We start from the raw sequence: 14211 nt of genomic DNA, 5'->3' as shown, positions 1-14211 counted from the left end.
GCGACTAAAAAGTCATCGAATTTACGGTAGCTGAAGGTGGAGGGCTTCATCTTCCACTCAATACGAAGCTTAGAAGAGCAGCAACGAGAAGTAGTCTAGTTGCTGCGGTACAGCGAGGATACCGGACAGCACAGCTTCCTCCCTGGATGTGTCTTCTGCACTGAGGGTCAGCTGCGAGTTCCGTAGTAAATCCGGCGGCCACTACAAAGGTACCAACTACCACCGATGGGGTTGTAGTGGGTAGGAATCCCACATAACCCTGTCCTTCCCCCAGAGAACAGGGTATCTCGTGTCCATTGGGAATATTATCCTTTCTATATCCAAAAAAGACCACATAACGAACAGAATATATAGCTACAGGTCTTAGAAATTTCTAGAGTGGCTAACATGTATCGGCATGCCCAACGTGGGGCATCCACCCACAAATTCAGACGACCTTACAAAAGTCAGGATGTGGGCCAACGGTAGTAGGTGAAACAAAATAGATTTTTTTTATTGTACGTAACATTTGATAATATTACAGTGTGTTAGTTTAATACATTAATATAAAACTATTAAAACATATATAAAGCTTATTCGAAGCGATCTCCATTGGCTGCAATACAGTCCTTTAAACTTTGAGATCAGTTATCAAAAGCAGCACGCACTGTTTCTATGGAAAAATTCTGTTAATCGTATGGATTTTTTTAGGGACTCCAAATCATCATGATGTTTAGATCAAGCCTTACTCTATAAACCTGACTATAGATCATAATCCAGCGGATTAAGATCAGGAGTAGATGACGGACTTCTCTGATGAAGTCCAGAAGGTACGTTTCTTATCAAGATCAGGTGAATAGAGCTTTATGACCCGGTGTAGTCTTTTTGAAAGGAATATTCTTGATTATTGAACATGATGTTGTTAAGGGGTTCAACTACCTTCTCAATAATGGTATCTAGATATACTTGTGCCGATGTTTTGATAAATTTTTAACAAAAATATGACTCAGTCATTCCTTCATAGCTAACAACCCGCTAAACTATTATTGAAGTCGAATAATGCCCATGTTGTAGTCTGTTGAGTAATAAGAAAGCTTCTTTGGAGTTTTCAGTATAAATACGGTCATTGTTTTTTTTGTTAAAATATTGTCCAATTGTAAAATTTTCTCATACGTAAACAAAATTTTTCTATGACCTCCCTTTACTTACTTATGTAGTTGTTATGATTTTACCGCCATATTCTTTTTTTAAATTATCAGTTAAGAAATGACCAATGCGTCTCTTATAGGCTGCAAGTCATAAGTCATCTTTTAAAATACGCGACATGGTTCTAGGTGCTATATTGATCTCCCGAGATAAAATCTTTTGCTTTCGGATAGGATTTCTTCGAATTATTTCCCTTAATGCTTTGATAGTCTTTTTCGTATTAACACTACGTGGAAGGCCAGATGTTTTTCCGTCAAAAAAAGAGATGGTTTCATTGTACCTATCAATAACCATGTACACAAACATTTGACTAATACCAAGCGTATGTAGGATTTTAAAAATTGTATTTGACGCCATACGTTCTTCATGTAATGCAATCACAGCGATTTGGTTCTCTTTATAACCCTAATCCATTTTAATATTACAAAAAAATTTACAAAATATTGGCGCGAAAATAATAAATCTCAATGAACGATCATATAAAAATGACAGATTCCAAATTCAAAAAGATTTTTTTTTAATTTTAATTATAACAGTATTTATGGCTAGATTAAGTATACTACTTCGTACATCGATGTAAAATATCGCATGTAAATACGTTGCGCTTGCGCCGATGCGCGCGCCGCCTGCAATCACGGGCAAATTGTCCACATCCTTCCTACGGCCTGTCCTGAATATAAATGAAGGCTTCTACGCCCTAGTACACAACTGTAACCTTAGTATGTGCTAACGAAGGTATCCGGCACGAACCGGACAATGTAGAACGGAATCCTGAAGAATAATATATATAAACATATATCTAATATATAAAATTCTCGTGTCACGGTGTTCGAACTTGAACTCCTCTGAAACGGCTTGACTGATTTTTACCAAATTTAATATGCGTATTCAGTAGGTCTGAGAATCGGCTACTATCTATTTTCTATACCCCTAAGTGATAAAGGTTGTTCACACTTAAAAAAAATAATTATTTTTTTAACAAAAATTTTTGTTTATATTTTTTAATGATACAGCATACAACAATACATACAACCATAAATTTTCACCCCTCTACGATCAACCCTTATTTTTTATTTGTAAATTAAAATATCAATTTTTTTTGCAAAACACTTTTGCGGTATCAGCTAGTATACATATATACTCGTACATTAGCCAAACCAATGTTCAATGGCGATCATCTTCCGCTAGGCTCAAGGGCTAAAGAGCGAGACGGTCATCCGTCCAACAACAGACACCCTAGAGCTGTATAACAGTGTTCATCACGCGGCGGTAGCAATATCACATCACACACGTGCGTGTATTGCATGGACGAGACTCAAGATGCGATAGCAAGGTTCATCGATGTGAATACGGCAACCGCCGCACAGACACTGGCGCACAACCTGAGGATGCCAATGTGGAGTAGTGGTGAGGAATTGATCATACGAACCGTAATGAAAAAACTGGACAATATTAAGGCGTTATGAAAAATAAACTAAAAAAGAAGACACCACTTTAATATTATAATATAAATAATATTGAAAAAAACTTAAAACAAATTAAAAGCACAAACAGAAATTTTTCATTTTAATTTAGTTTAAAATATTAAAAAAGATAATTAAGAAATAGTTCAAAAAAGACTACGGTAATTTAACTTACTAAACACTGCGACACGCCAAAGCGTGTGTAACATAAATTAGAAAAAAAGTTAACATTGACTGTTATTGTTTTGAACAAAGACACAGACGCTAATGTCTGTGATGTACAGATTCATTAAAAACATATTATTTCGCAGCTAAGACAAAATGTCAGACTTTATATCTTCACAGTACTGTCAAGACAACATTGCACACGTTTATTTTTGTACTATTTGTACTAATATAAAACATGTAAACATCAATTGGGAAGACGAATAGTTAAATATATTTCGCACATCGCAAAAATAAAATTCATTTAAAATTTGTTAATTTAAATTGTGTATACAATAATGGACTGGTTAATTTTATTAATCGACTCCAATATTATTAAAAATTTCTATTATAACAATATCTTCTGAAAAATAAAGTTCTTTTAAAAAAACTTAATGTCAATAATTTGCCGTTACATTATTTGGTTTTAGTGACATCTATCGGAAACTTTGTAAACTACGTTGCCGATATAATTTTCTAGCAAACTAGACAAATAAATTTATGTATACACTTGTATAAAGTACGAGAACTATAGGGGTTCATATCAACAAATATTTAGTTCATTGTTATTGTATGTAATTTGAAAGCATTTACATGAATTTAATGACAGTAAGTGGGTGCTCTTGCTGAAGTATTTATTGTGAAAACCGTCTCAGCGCACGCCAGTGCGACTGTTGAGGTTTTTAAAAAATGTTTATAAAATTATTTTGTCTTTTGTTCTTGGCTGTAATATATCCAAGTGTAGGTAAAGTACAACTCATTATTTATCTATATGTTCATTGATAAAAATATAAATCATAAAATTTGTATAGATTACTATTATTTACGATATATTTATTATATACGATAAAAATAATAATTGTGTTAATATATTAAAACTAAATAATGTGCAACATAAAAAGAATTTGTCAGAAGTGGGATTCGAACCCACGCCCACAGAAGTGGACTGCGACCTGAACGCAGCGCCTTAGACCGCTCGGCCATCCTGACATACGAATTATAGTTGAATTATTGTATTACTATAACTTTCATATATATAATAATTTATTATTAAATTTTGTATATATATTGTACTTATTTACTTATTGCTAATAGTATATAATCATGACGAACATTTCACCAACTGACAGACAAGATATAAGATTTAAAAAATGATTTAATTGATCTGTTATTAAAATAATTTTTAATCTGTATCTTTTAAGTTTAATTTCACAAAAAAAAATATTTTAAGTTGAACCTTCAAGCTCATCTTACATTTACACCTATTTCAAATATATATATGTATGCAATTTGACTACCGTTAACAAAATTCAAAACGCATATTAAAAATAAATTGACGGATATATATACCTAAATATTCAAATAAAGGAATATTTAAATGACAAAAATTCTTAGCAGTGATGTCGCCAGATTGTTTTGATTTCGTTTAGGATATATCGTATTAAATGTGCATGTATAAATCTGTGTTAAACTTTATTAAAATATGTTATTGTGGTGTTTCTTTCTACTTCTTCTCCACAACTATAACACCTTGAGTTTGAGTTTGAGTCATAAATAAAAGAGATTAAAAAAATAATAGACAAAAAGTTGATTGTAATCAATAAGAAATCTGTTGAAGTCATAATGTTGAATAAACGTATTTTATCTATAATCCTTTCTACATATATCACGTGAGGAATATTATTGTTAGCTTTATTAGCGATTTACTGCTATTATTAGAGTGGCATGTCATTAGGGAGATAAAAAACGCATTTTCCCAATGTGAACCTAAAAACAATTTTTCTTTCAGTATCGTCAGCATTATTCGACTCTGATGATGGAGAGGACGAATGGGAGCGAATAGTGGGTGGTACAAAAGCTCCCAATGGAACTGCACCATATCAGGTTTCCTTGCGGTGGTTTGGTGTCAGACATTTCTGTGGTGCATCCATTATAACTACCAAAGTAATCCTTACAGCCGCACATTGCGTGGATAGGTAAGTATACTTTTTAATATCATTGTATATTATTATTTTTAATATCATTTGGTTTTGCGAGAGAAACCTGGATATTCAATATAGTCTAGGGAGGATATGTGGGGTTCCTACCGACTAATACGCCCTCAGTGGGCCTACTGTGCTATTATTAATATATACTCAAGCCTGTTATTATGCATAAGGTCTGTAAAAATCTTACCAAAGAATAACTCAAGGCCTTACGATCTTTTTTTTACAATGGTCCCCGATATTGCAGACCTTTAGTCCCGTTATCTTATTTTTGGGACAGGGATATATTTATCAATATTTTTTTTTTTTTTCTCTCATTCCCTCACAATTTATTTCGTTCTTTTCATTTTGCCATTACATTAACGTTTCGTTTTTTATCATTTGCCACACTTTTCGCAATTTTAATTTTGTTTATTATATTTTCGATTGTTTAAAGACTATTTTTACACAATACAAGCATAAGCATATACATAGTTAAAGCCATACAAACTTCTCACTTGCACAGATTAAAAAAATATAAAAATTAAAAATCGATTCAAGTACTTCTTCTTTTTTTTATTTCTGGAGGTAAATTATCTAGATATTCAAAATACCCTGCTTTTGGTGGAAGTGTAATTTCACAGGATACCTATACACTAAAACTGAACACTAAAATTTCACGTCCTTAATACCGCAATGTTATAAACGAAGTTCTTTGATCAATGTGTGTTGCCGGTGAAGACTTGCGGATCCACACGTGGTCACTTACGACGGCCTGATAAATGTCAAGGTTACACAGAACAATGGAGAGGGCTATGCTGATGGTTTCGCTGCGAGATTGACTCAGAAATAATTAGGTCTGTGGCGTGCATATCGCGCGCCACTCAAACACCAAGCTCTTACCCACGTGACCGTCAATCGCATCGCGGCGGCGGCAGTGAAACAGATAAATGACAGATGGCGCCACAGTAGACGCAACGGAAATCTGCATCGCGCTGTTGAGAGTCTCCGCGCTCATTATAAGGGCTAGCGGAGGTGCGGTCAACACAGAAAGAAGCCACTGAAGATCAAGAAGCAACCGACGAACAAGAAGCAAACAACGTAACAAGAAGCTACAGTACTACGACCACTCTTACAGGTCGTAGAAGAACCAAGATCACCGACGTAGCTCTCGAAGAATTTCTCATCTGAAATGGCAGTAGGTGCAACCGATTGCCGTTGGGTTCTCGAGTGTTGACCAAGAGACGGTAAACTGGCGTGTGTACACCCACTAAGTGGACCCACGACATAGTTGAAGTCGTGGGAAGGCGCTGAATACGAGCAGCTAAGACCGGTCGTCGTGGCGATCTTGGGGGAGGGGGGGTGGCTATACCTTACAGTGGACGTTCATCGGCTGAAAAGAAAAAGAATAAAATTTTACCGATCACCCACTATGCTTTTTTACACAATGTGCAGACTCTGTGTTTGGCACTAATCGGTGTAACATAACTCCTGATGATGCCCCGTGGAGGGGTGAAACACGTGTCGAGTGATTTAACGATGGTAGTTGTGTTTCGCATTGTTTGCCGCATGCGCATTTATCAGCGGGCCGGCGAGCGGTGCACTTTATTGCACGACTACTGCTACATAGCGGAAGTAGCTACATATTGGTCATTTTCTTACTCTATAATTAAAAGTATATCATTAAATAAACAATTAACATAACATTCAAGAGTTTTGTTGTTAATTCAAATGTGTGAATCTTGGTTAGTTTTAAAATTTGTTTAAATTTCATTAAAAAGCAACTGTTGAGTTTCTCGCCGGCTTTTCCAGAACTGCCTAACCAGCCGGTGGTAAATTCCTATAGGGACAACAATGCCGACTTTTTATGATGCTTGACCATTAGAAAGTTACTGAAACAGCTTGTACGAATAAAGAATATTTTGATCTTGATGTGCAGGCTATATTGGTGAAATATATTCTCAGATCCTTTTATTTTCGGTCTGGATGTACGCAGATTCTTTTTAAAAGATTCTATTGCTTTAAAAAATACATATAAAATTAGCAACTCTTTTTTTATACTTGTTTTGTTTGGTAAACATTCTATGATTTCAAATTAGAATAAAAAAATGAATAAATTGTTATGTACAGGATGAAACCAACATACTTCATGGCGGTTGTTGGAACCAACCAACTGAGATCCGGTGGAACACCATACCCAATTAGAAAATTTGTCCGCCACGAGGAATACGATGATGAAGTGATAAAGAACGACATCGCGATTCTGTTCACCATGACGGAGATGAAATTCAACAGCGACGTGGATGCGGTGGAGTTGAACAACGAGCCAGTGATGCCCGGTGAAGGTCTACTTCTCACCGGCTGGGGGACGACTTCCGTATGCTTTCATCACCATCATTATTACGAGATCAGACCAGGTTTAAGCTAAGCGCCTTCTGCGTTCTGCATTCTTCATAAATTTTTCTCTTTACATATATAAGTGATCACCACCATAAAAATCATCATCAGTCAATAAACGCCCACTACAAGTCCGGTCCAGTAACTTCCCGTGACCTTATCTACCCAGCGGTGGGCCCATCACTAGGTAGACTGCCACAACAGCCACCGTCTACCGAATTGTGGTCGCCATTTAAAGAGATGTAAAATAATTTTCCATATCCAGTATCCAGGTAAATCTCCGAATGACCTGATGATGCTAGAGCTGAAGGCAGTCTCCTATGAGGACTGTCGAGAAGCCCACAAGAACATCAATCCAGTGTTCGAGTCGCAGATATGTGCCCTCACGAAAGAGGGAGAAGGCGCTTGTCATGTAAGAACAATTTAATCGAGGAGTAAAGAAGTTAATCCTTATTAAAACGTAACAGTGTGTGAAATAAACCAGCTTTAATCACACAGATGTGATGGTGATAAAATGTTTAACAGGGAGATTCCGGAGGTCCTCTGGTACGAAGTGGAAGACAAGTTGGTGTCGTTTCTTGGGGCATCCCCTGCGCTAAAGGAAAACCAGACGTATATACCAAGGTAAGTATAAAAAATGAGAATAATTTTATTTCGGTACAAGGAGTGGTGGGTTTGTGGTGGAAAACTATTACGATCATAGGTCACTAGTGGTTACACTGCTGTTCAAGTGGCATTTGCTATTTCGGCTGTTCGATATTTAAACCTCTGTTAATAAACTTTGAAACTTGAAACAACTACATACTATAGTATTGTTACGTACTGTGGATTCTGACTCGAAATGAAACATCTCTGGTTCACAAGGAGTCCTTTATTCACAAATCAGATTGTCACCCTACTTTAACACAAAGTATACTTTCGCCTAGTCCAAACTTCGCTTCCAAATTGCTCACGAAATCACTGTCCAAATAACTTACCAAATAGTCATTTTGTATCACTGATAGTAAATATTAATATTATAGCTCGAAAAACAACACAGAACTGTCGACATGGGTAGTGCACCTATTTATACTACGGGTAAGGTTCTAGTAAGTTCGAGATAGTACTTAGTTTGAATTTCCGAGAACCGTACACAAAAATTTATAAATAAGGTCAAAGTCACGCGTTTTTACGGCAAATCTTGATCCACGGGTTCCGTGTTTATTGTTTAGAAGGGTTTTAAGTTCATAACAGATGTAACTCGTGCTTTGTATCAGCAGATTGGAAGCCCGCAAAGATCTTATATCGCTTGGGCTGACATTCGATGGACTGACTAGAGTCAAGGGCGTATAAGGATACCTCGGCTTAAGGTTGTAACTCGTGGGAGGGCCAAAGAGAGCCGAACCTCGTTTGCTATTACCTGGGTAACATTACAACCTCTTCAAAAAGCGTAAGCAGTGGAATAAAAACTAGCGGAAAAAACCCACAACACCCGTTTTTAGCGAGCAGCCGCCAGCTCCCTAACCGCGAACAGCGTGGGCGAACCGTGGTTGGATCCGGATCCATCTTCGGCTCGCCTGTGGTCCACGCTGCCGTCCCAACCCTCAAGCACACTCCAGCAACACACCCCGTCAAAGCTCTACCGCGAAGAGCCTCATCAGCTTTTAGTTTCTAGTTTTTTAAATCTAGTTCATGGACCCTTCTGCTCCGTGAACTCAGTACCGAAGATGCTGTAAAAGTCTTATTACATCTTCAGAAACTATACAATACTGTAGAAGAAACTCCAGAAACGCTTCTTAGAATAATTGAAATATTACTTAAGATCTTAGTTCAGTAGATTAATATATGACATAGTGTGTATTCTATTTTTAAATTTAACTTTTTTGCTATTATAGTATTTACATCTCATGTATGTAATACTGTGATCAAAAAGTAAGATGAAACTGTCATTTAAAACTCCCGGGGATTAGGAAGACAGGTAATTTTTCTTAGGTTGGTAGAACTGTCTATGACTCTGTGTTTGGCACTAATCGGTGTAACATAACTCCTGAAGATGCCCCGTGGAGGGGTGAAACACGTGTTGAGTGATTTGGCGGTGGCGGTTATATGATTCGCATTGTTTGCCGCATACGCATTTATTAGCGGGCTGGCGGGCGGTGCACTTTGTTGCACGACTATTACTACATGTGCAGAAGTGGCTAAATATTGGTCCTTTTCTTACTTAGGATGGACTTCCGCAAGGTAACGCCTGATTCCATTAAAAAAATAACTGTCTATTACATTTGCCAAGCCTCTGTTTGGCAAAAGGTTTAATTATTAAGTCAAGTGTCGGTGGTAAAATCTGAGTCGACTGATATCATTCCTCAACCACCGTAATCGACTGATTTGGCTCCATGAGACTTCTGGTTATTCAGCAAACTCAAAGACCAATGCCGAGATGTCATTTCGACATAATTGAGGATATAAAAACCTAATCGAAGATCTTTTAGACTTTACCGAAAGAAGACTATTATATATTTTGACAGGTAAAAGCGTTGGGAAAATTGCGTTTTCATCGGAAATTACTTTGAAGGTATATATATATAAATAAAGAATTTATATTTCATAAACAAATTCACCTTACTTTTTGATCACGGTATTAGTTTTAAGAAATATTATCCCATGTCAATCTACATAATTGCATTAATATTTTTAAAATGGCAACTCTCCGGATTTGTTTTTTTGCTTAAACTTAATCTCATAAAATATTTTTTTATTGGCAACCATTTTAAATGTCAAACGACAATCGGATTAAGATCACGTTTTTAAGAACATGCACTTAAATCTTTGATCCTTGCATTCTGTCAGTTTTTATTTATTTTGGTATGGAAAAATATATACCAGAACCAATATGATGCGCTAAATCATTGTCAGTATTAAAAATAATGATAAAAGAATAATTTTATGTAGCATTTATTGTTTATTCGTATTTATCACGAATAATACCTTTTTCACGTAAATATGTATACACAATATATTATATGTACGAGATAGTATTGTATATGTATATATATATACATATATGTTTATATAAGTATTTGTACATAAGTATGTGTTTATATTAAAGTAAACTGTCTTTCGTGTTTCTCATCTCCATCCAAAGGTTGTTTGGTAGAGATCGCCTTAAGCGATAAGACCGCGTCTTGTAACTCTATATATTTTATTTTTTGAGTTATTATTTAAGGTATACAATAAAGTGTTAATAAATAAAAAAATAAAATTTAAAACATATCTTATGAACTACATCATATAAAATAAATGAACAAAGATTGAGTGTTGAAAACTATATTCTCTTCTGACAAAGATCGCTGTATGCGTTTTTAGTTAACTACACAAATTTTAATGATGTTGTTTGTATTTGTCAAAATGTATATAGTATATAGCATAAGCATTACAAATACCAACACACAATTTCGCTGATCTTATAGAGTCTTTAGAAACCATCTTAATAATTTACTGTATCCGTAAAAGATTTTTAATTTTAATTTAGTGTTTTTAAACACAAAGTCCTGAAGATTACGCCGCGCAGAAAGTATTTTCAAATTAAAAGCACTTTTGGTGTCTAAAATCGTAAGACATACGTTTCCTCTTGTTACAAGGTTGTAAACAATAAATTTAATTGTTGTATCCCCTATGAAAGAACACATAACAGAACTATTAATAACGCAGCAACTTTTAATATATTTTTAACTTGTATAGTGCAGGTGTATAATAAATAAAAATTTATATTGGTATCACTGGCGCTGTTATAAGCTGTATTTCATACATTTAGTTCAGTTTAGGAATCATTTTGTATATCAATAGCTTTTATCCAGTCTACAGTTTGCTTGGTTTCAGCTGAAGTTGATGCTGTTAGCTCGAAGGCTTTTGCAGCTTCATCAGAACTGAGTTCACGGAGCGGAAGGGTCCGTGAACTTAAAAATAAAACAGAAGCTAGACAGACGCGTTTCAGTTGTACGATGACGTTCGCACGTAGTAAACCGCTCTACCCGAGTAGAGCTGTGTAGTGTTGATGTTGTGTGAATGCTTGGGACGGCTTGGTCCACAGACTAGCCAAGGATGGATCCGGATCCAAACTCGGTTCGCCCACGCTGTTCGCGGTAAGGGAACAGGCGGCCGCCCTCTTATAACGGCTCAAAACAGTTTGGATTTGTAAAGAAATTATAAAAATTTTGTGAATGTGTAAGGCTGATAAAAGATAAAGATAAAATTCATCTATTTAAAACTCTTATTGATCATCAATTTATATTCTATGTTTTTTTAATCTGTTTTATTTTTGACTCTACTCTGCTTCGTATGGTGTTATAGTCGTGGAAAAAAGGAGGAATAAACTCCACAACATCACATCTATTAATGAAGAAAGGAAAGGAATTATCATAAGTCTTTTCCATTACATAAAACAAACGTTATGCACTTTTTAATTTTCTTTCCACAGGTGGAATCCTTCACGGACTGGATAGAAAAAACACTCAACGATGACAATCAAGATCATATCAAAGAACTCGGTCACAGAAGAAGTAACAGACACGGCTAAAGGCAGAAATACGTAAAAAGCACAGAGAAAGAAGTAAAAAGATGGATTATCTTTGTAAATAAATAAATAGAGGTTATATTTTTTTTATTTACCATCGTAATAGCACCACGAGGTTTTCGGGGGTAGCGTATACACGCATACGCCGGGACGGGCTATCGAAAAAAAAGCACGGCGCAAGGGAAGACCGCGTGGCGATCCCTGACCGGGAGATACCGCGGTCCCCCGTTTAGCGCAGAGGGCGACCACCGGGTGGGTTTTAGTGGGTAGGAATCCCACATACCCCTGTCCTCCCCCCAGAGGCAGGGCATCTTGAATACCGGAAGATTTCCCTCACCGAAACCAAAAAAAAAAAGTTTTTAGCTACTATAAAGGCGTGTATAAACAAAATTACTGTCAACGCCTTTATTTTTATATTTATTTAGGTACATAAGCAGTACACATAACTTAAAAATACATTTAAAATTGCCGAATAAATAATAGTTTTGTTATCTGTTCCTTTATAGGTGATACAACATTGAAAATTTACTATACATAACATTGTAGAAATATCAGAATACTTTAAAATAAAAAAAATACCGAAGAGAAAAATGATTGCTCGTAGTAAACATGGCACAACATGGCTTGCGACTTTAGACACTAAAAGAGCTTTTAATTTGAAAATCTTTGTTATGGCACTCAATATTCTTCGAGACTGAATTATTCAGATAATTTCAAAGACTGTGAGAGACGCGAAATATATAAATGGCATAACGCTTTGCTTTAAATATCTCTAAGAACGTCATCTGTCAATAAAATAATTATTGTCTGTTAGCTTAAAATGTTGCCATACTCGGTTAGCAATTGGACTAACATATATGTAGATTTAATTACAGGAGTTATCTTTTTTTATGGCCCCCGCTATTAGGAGCCTCTCGTACCCCTAACTTTTTGGGATCAGGGACTTTATAATAATTTTTTTTCAGTCTTTTCTTTATTTATCACTCTCTTTCACGCGACACAATATTTTTCATTCTTTACTTTTGTCCTTCACAATACCTTTCGTTTTGCTCTTTTATACCTTCTTTTTTTCCTCGCCTTTCTTCCATCATCTTCTTACTCCAAGGTGGCTAGGTACATTTTATTTATTTTTATTCCTTAATTTTACCTTACATTTATTTTATCTTTATTTACACATTTATTTTACTTTCTTAATTCTTTATTACACATTTCTTTTTCTTTTTCTTGTTATTAGTTAACAATTTATTTTGTATAGGAGTTATCTTCAAAACGACATGTATTTGTATTAACAGAAGAAAAGCTTCCATATTATAATGGTGTAGTTCAAAATTGCAATTGTGACGAGAGTATAGTAATTAAACCTTCATTTAAAACGCTTGCTGCAAAACCAGGCTTTTTGGACCTGGTTGTCAGCGCACGCTCGGTGCGGAAGCTGTAGCTTCTGTTGTTCTTGAAGTACGAGTATAAAAGAGATAGTTGTATATATAAACTTGATAACTATTATGGAATAAAGAAAGTACAAAAAGTAAAAAATTTATTTATTTTTCACAATTTTATTTGATTTTTATAAGAAAAACGGTATCAGGTCATAACTGGCTGTTTCGCAATAATGAAGTTTCCTCTACTAGGTCGAGCTAACCTTGCTTAGCACCGTATTAATTAAATTGCAATTGTAATTCATATATACATAGATTTACGAACAAAGAAATATTTATTAAATTCAATTAAAATATTATTTCGACCCTGTTTCTGTTGTATTGACATAATTGCTTCACATACTAGGACAGTTTGAAAAAAAACACACGAAAACTCATATAAAAACATTCTTTATTACCACAGATCATAAATCTAATATCACAGTAATCAGTCGTGATTCAATAATGTTGCCATATTAAAATCTCAGAGACTTCATACTGAACGAAATTATATAAAATTTATTATATAACAAAGTTACAAGCGCCTCGAAGATTTAAAATTACAAACACACGAGAATCCTAACTTTTAAATCACTAGGTCTCCATTACCCGTATGTAATAAAATGTCACATTACACTTAACCCTTTCAGGACCATAAGGTTACGGTACCCTATTTAATCAATTTAGCTAGATGTAATGAATTAATAGGCATCCTAAAAACATAATTTATACTAAAAATTCAAAAAAGTTTTACATTTTTCTTGGAAATTTATGGGACAAATATGTCCCTATGGTCGCTAAGGGTTACTTTCTACTTAAACTCTAAATTTTGGTTTACTTATTGGTAAGTCTGTTTTGTTGTAAATAATGTACATTTGTTACTTCGTGTACTTTTTTTACTTGTTTATGAATAATATAAATATAATAGGGCAAGTTATTTATGGTACTCGGCGAAACAATTCCTGTTGTTAGATGATTGGTTAATGATTAGATGGATTGTTTTTTTGAGATGTTGAAGGTTCAGGTGATTCTTG

The 14211-nt window shown here is 35.0% G+C and overlaps 1 protein-coding gene and 1 non-coding gene across 2 annotated transcripts; one reads left to right on the top strand and one right to left on the bottom strand.

Annotated features, from left to right (window-relative positions):
- Positions 1-397: 397 nt before the first annotated feature.
- On the top strand, positions 398-11765 carry LOC137924538 (chymotrypsin-1-like). The gene is made up of 6 exons (XM_068767928.1): positions 398-464; positions 4642-4828; positions 6947-7193; positions 7479-7625; positions 7739-7837; positions 11667-11765. The coding sequence occupies exons 1-6, from the start codon at positions 398-400 to the stop codon at positions 11763-11765; spliced, it is 846 nt and encodes a 281-aa protein (XP_068624029.1).
- On the bottom strand, positions 3759-3842 carry TRNAL-CAG (transfer RNA leucine (anticodon CAG)). The gene has a single exon. It is a non-coding gene; the product is annotated as a tRNA-Leu (tRNA).
- Positions 11766-14211: the final 2446 nt, after the last annotated feature.

Source organism: Battus philenor, unplaced genomic scaffold (genome assembly GCF_028537555.1).
Source record: "Battus philenor isolate CCGP_79_NKW_IND1 unplaced genomic scaffold, ilBatPhil1.0.hap1 SCAF_24, whole genome shotgun sequence".
Taxonomy (NCBI): Eukaryota; Metazoa; Arthropoda; class Insecta; order Lepidoptera; family Papilionidae; genus Battus; species Battus philenor.
This window is presented reverse-complemented; position numbering and strand designations above follow the sequence as displayed.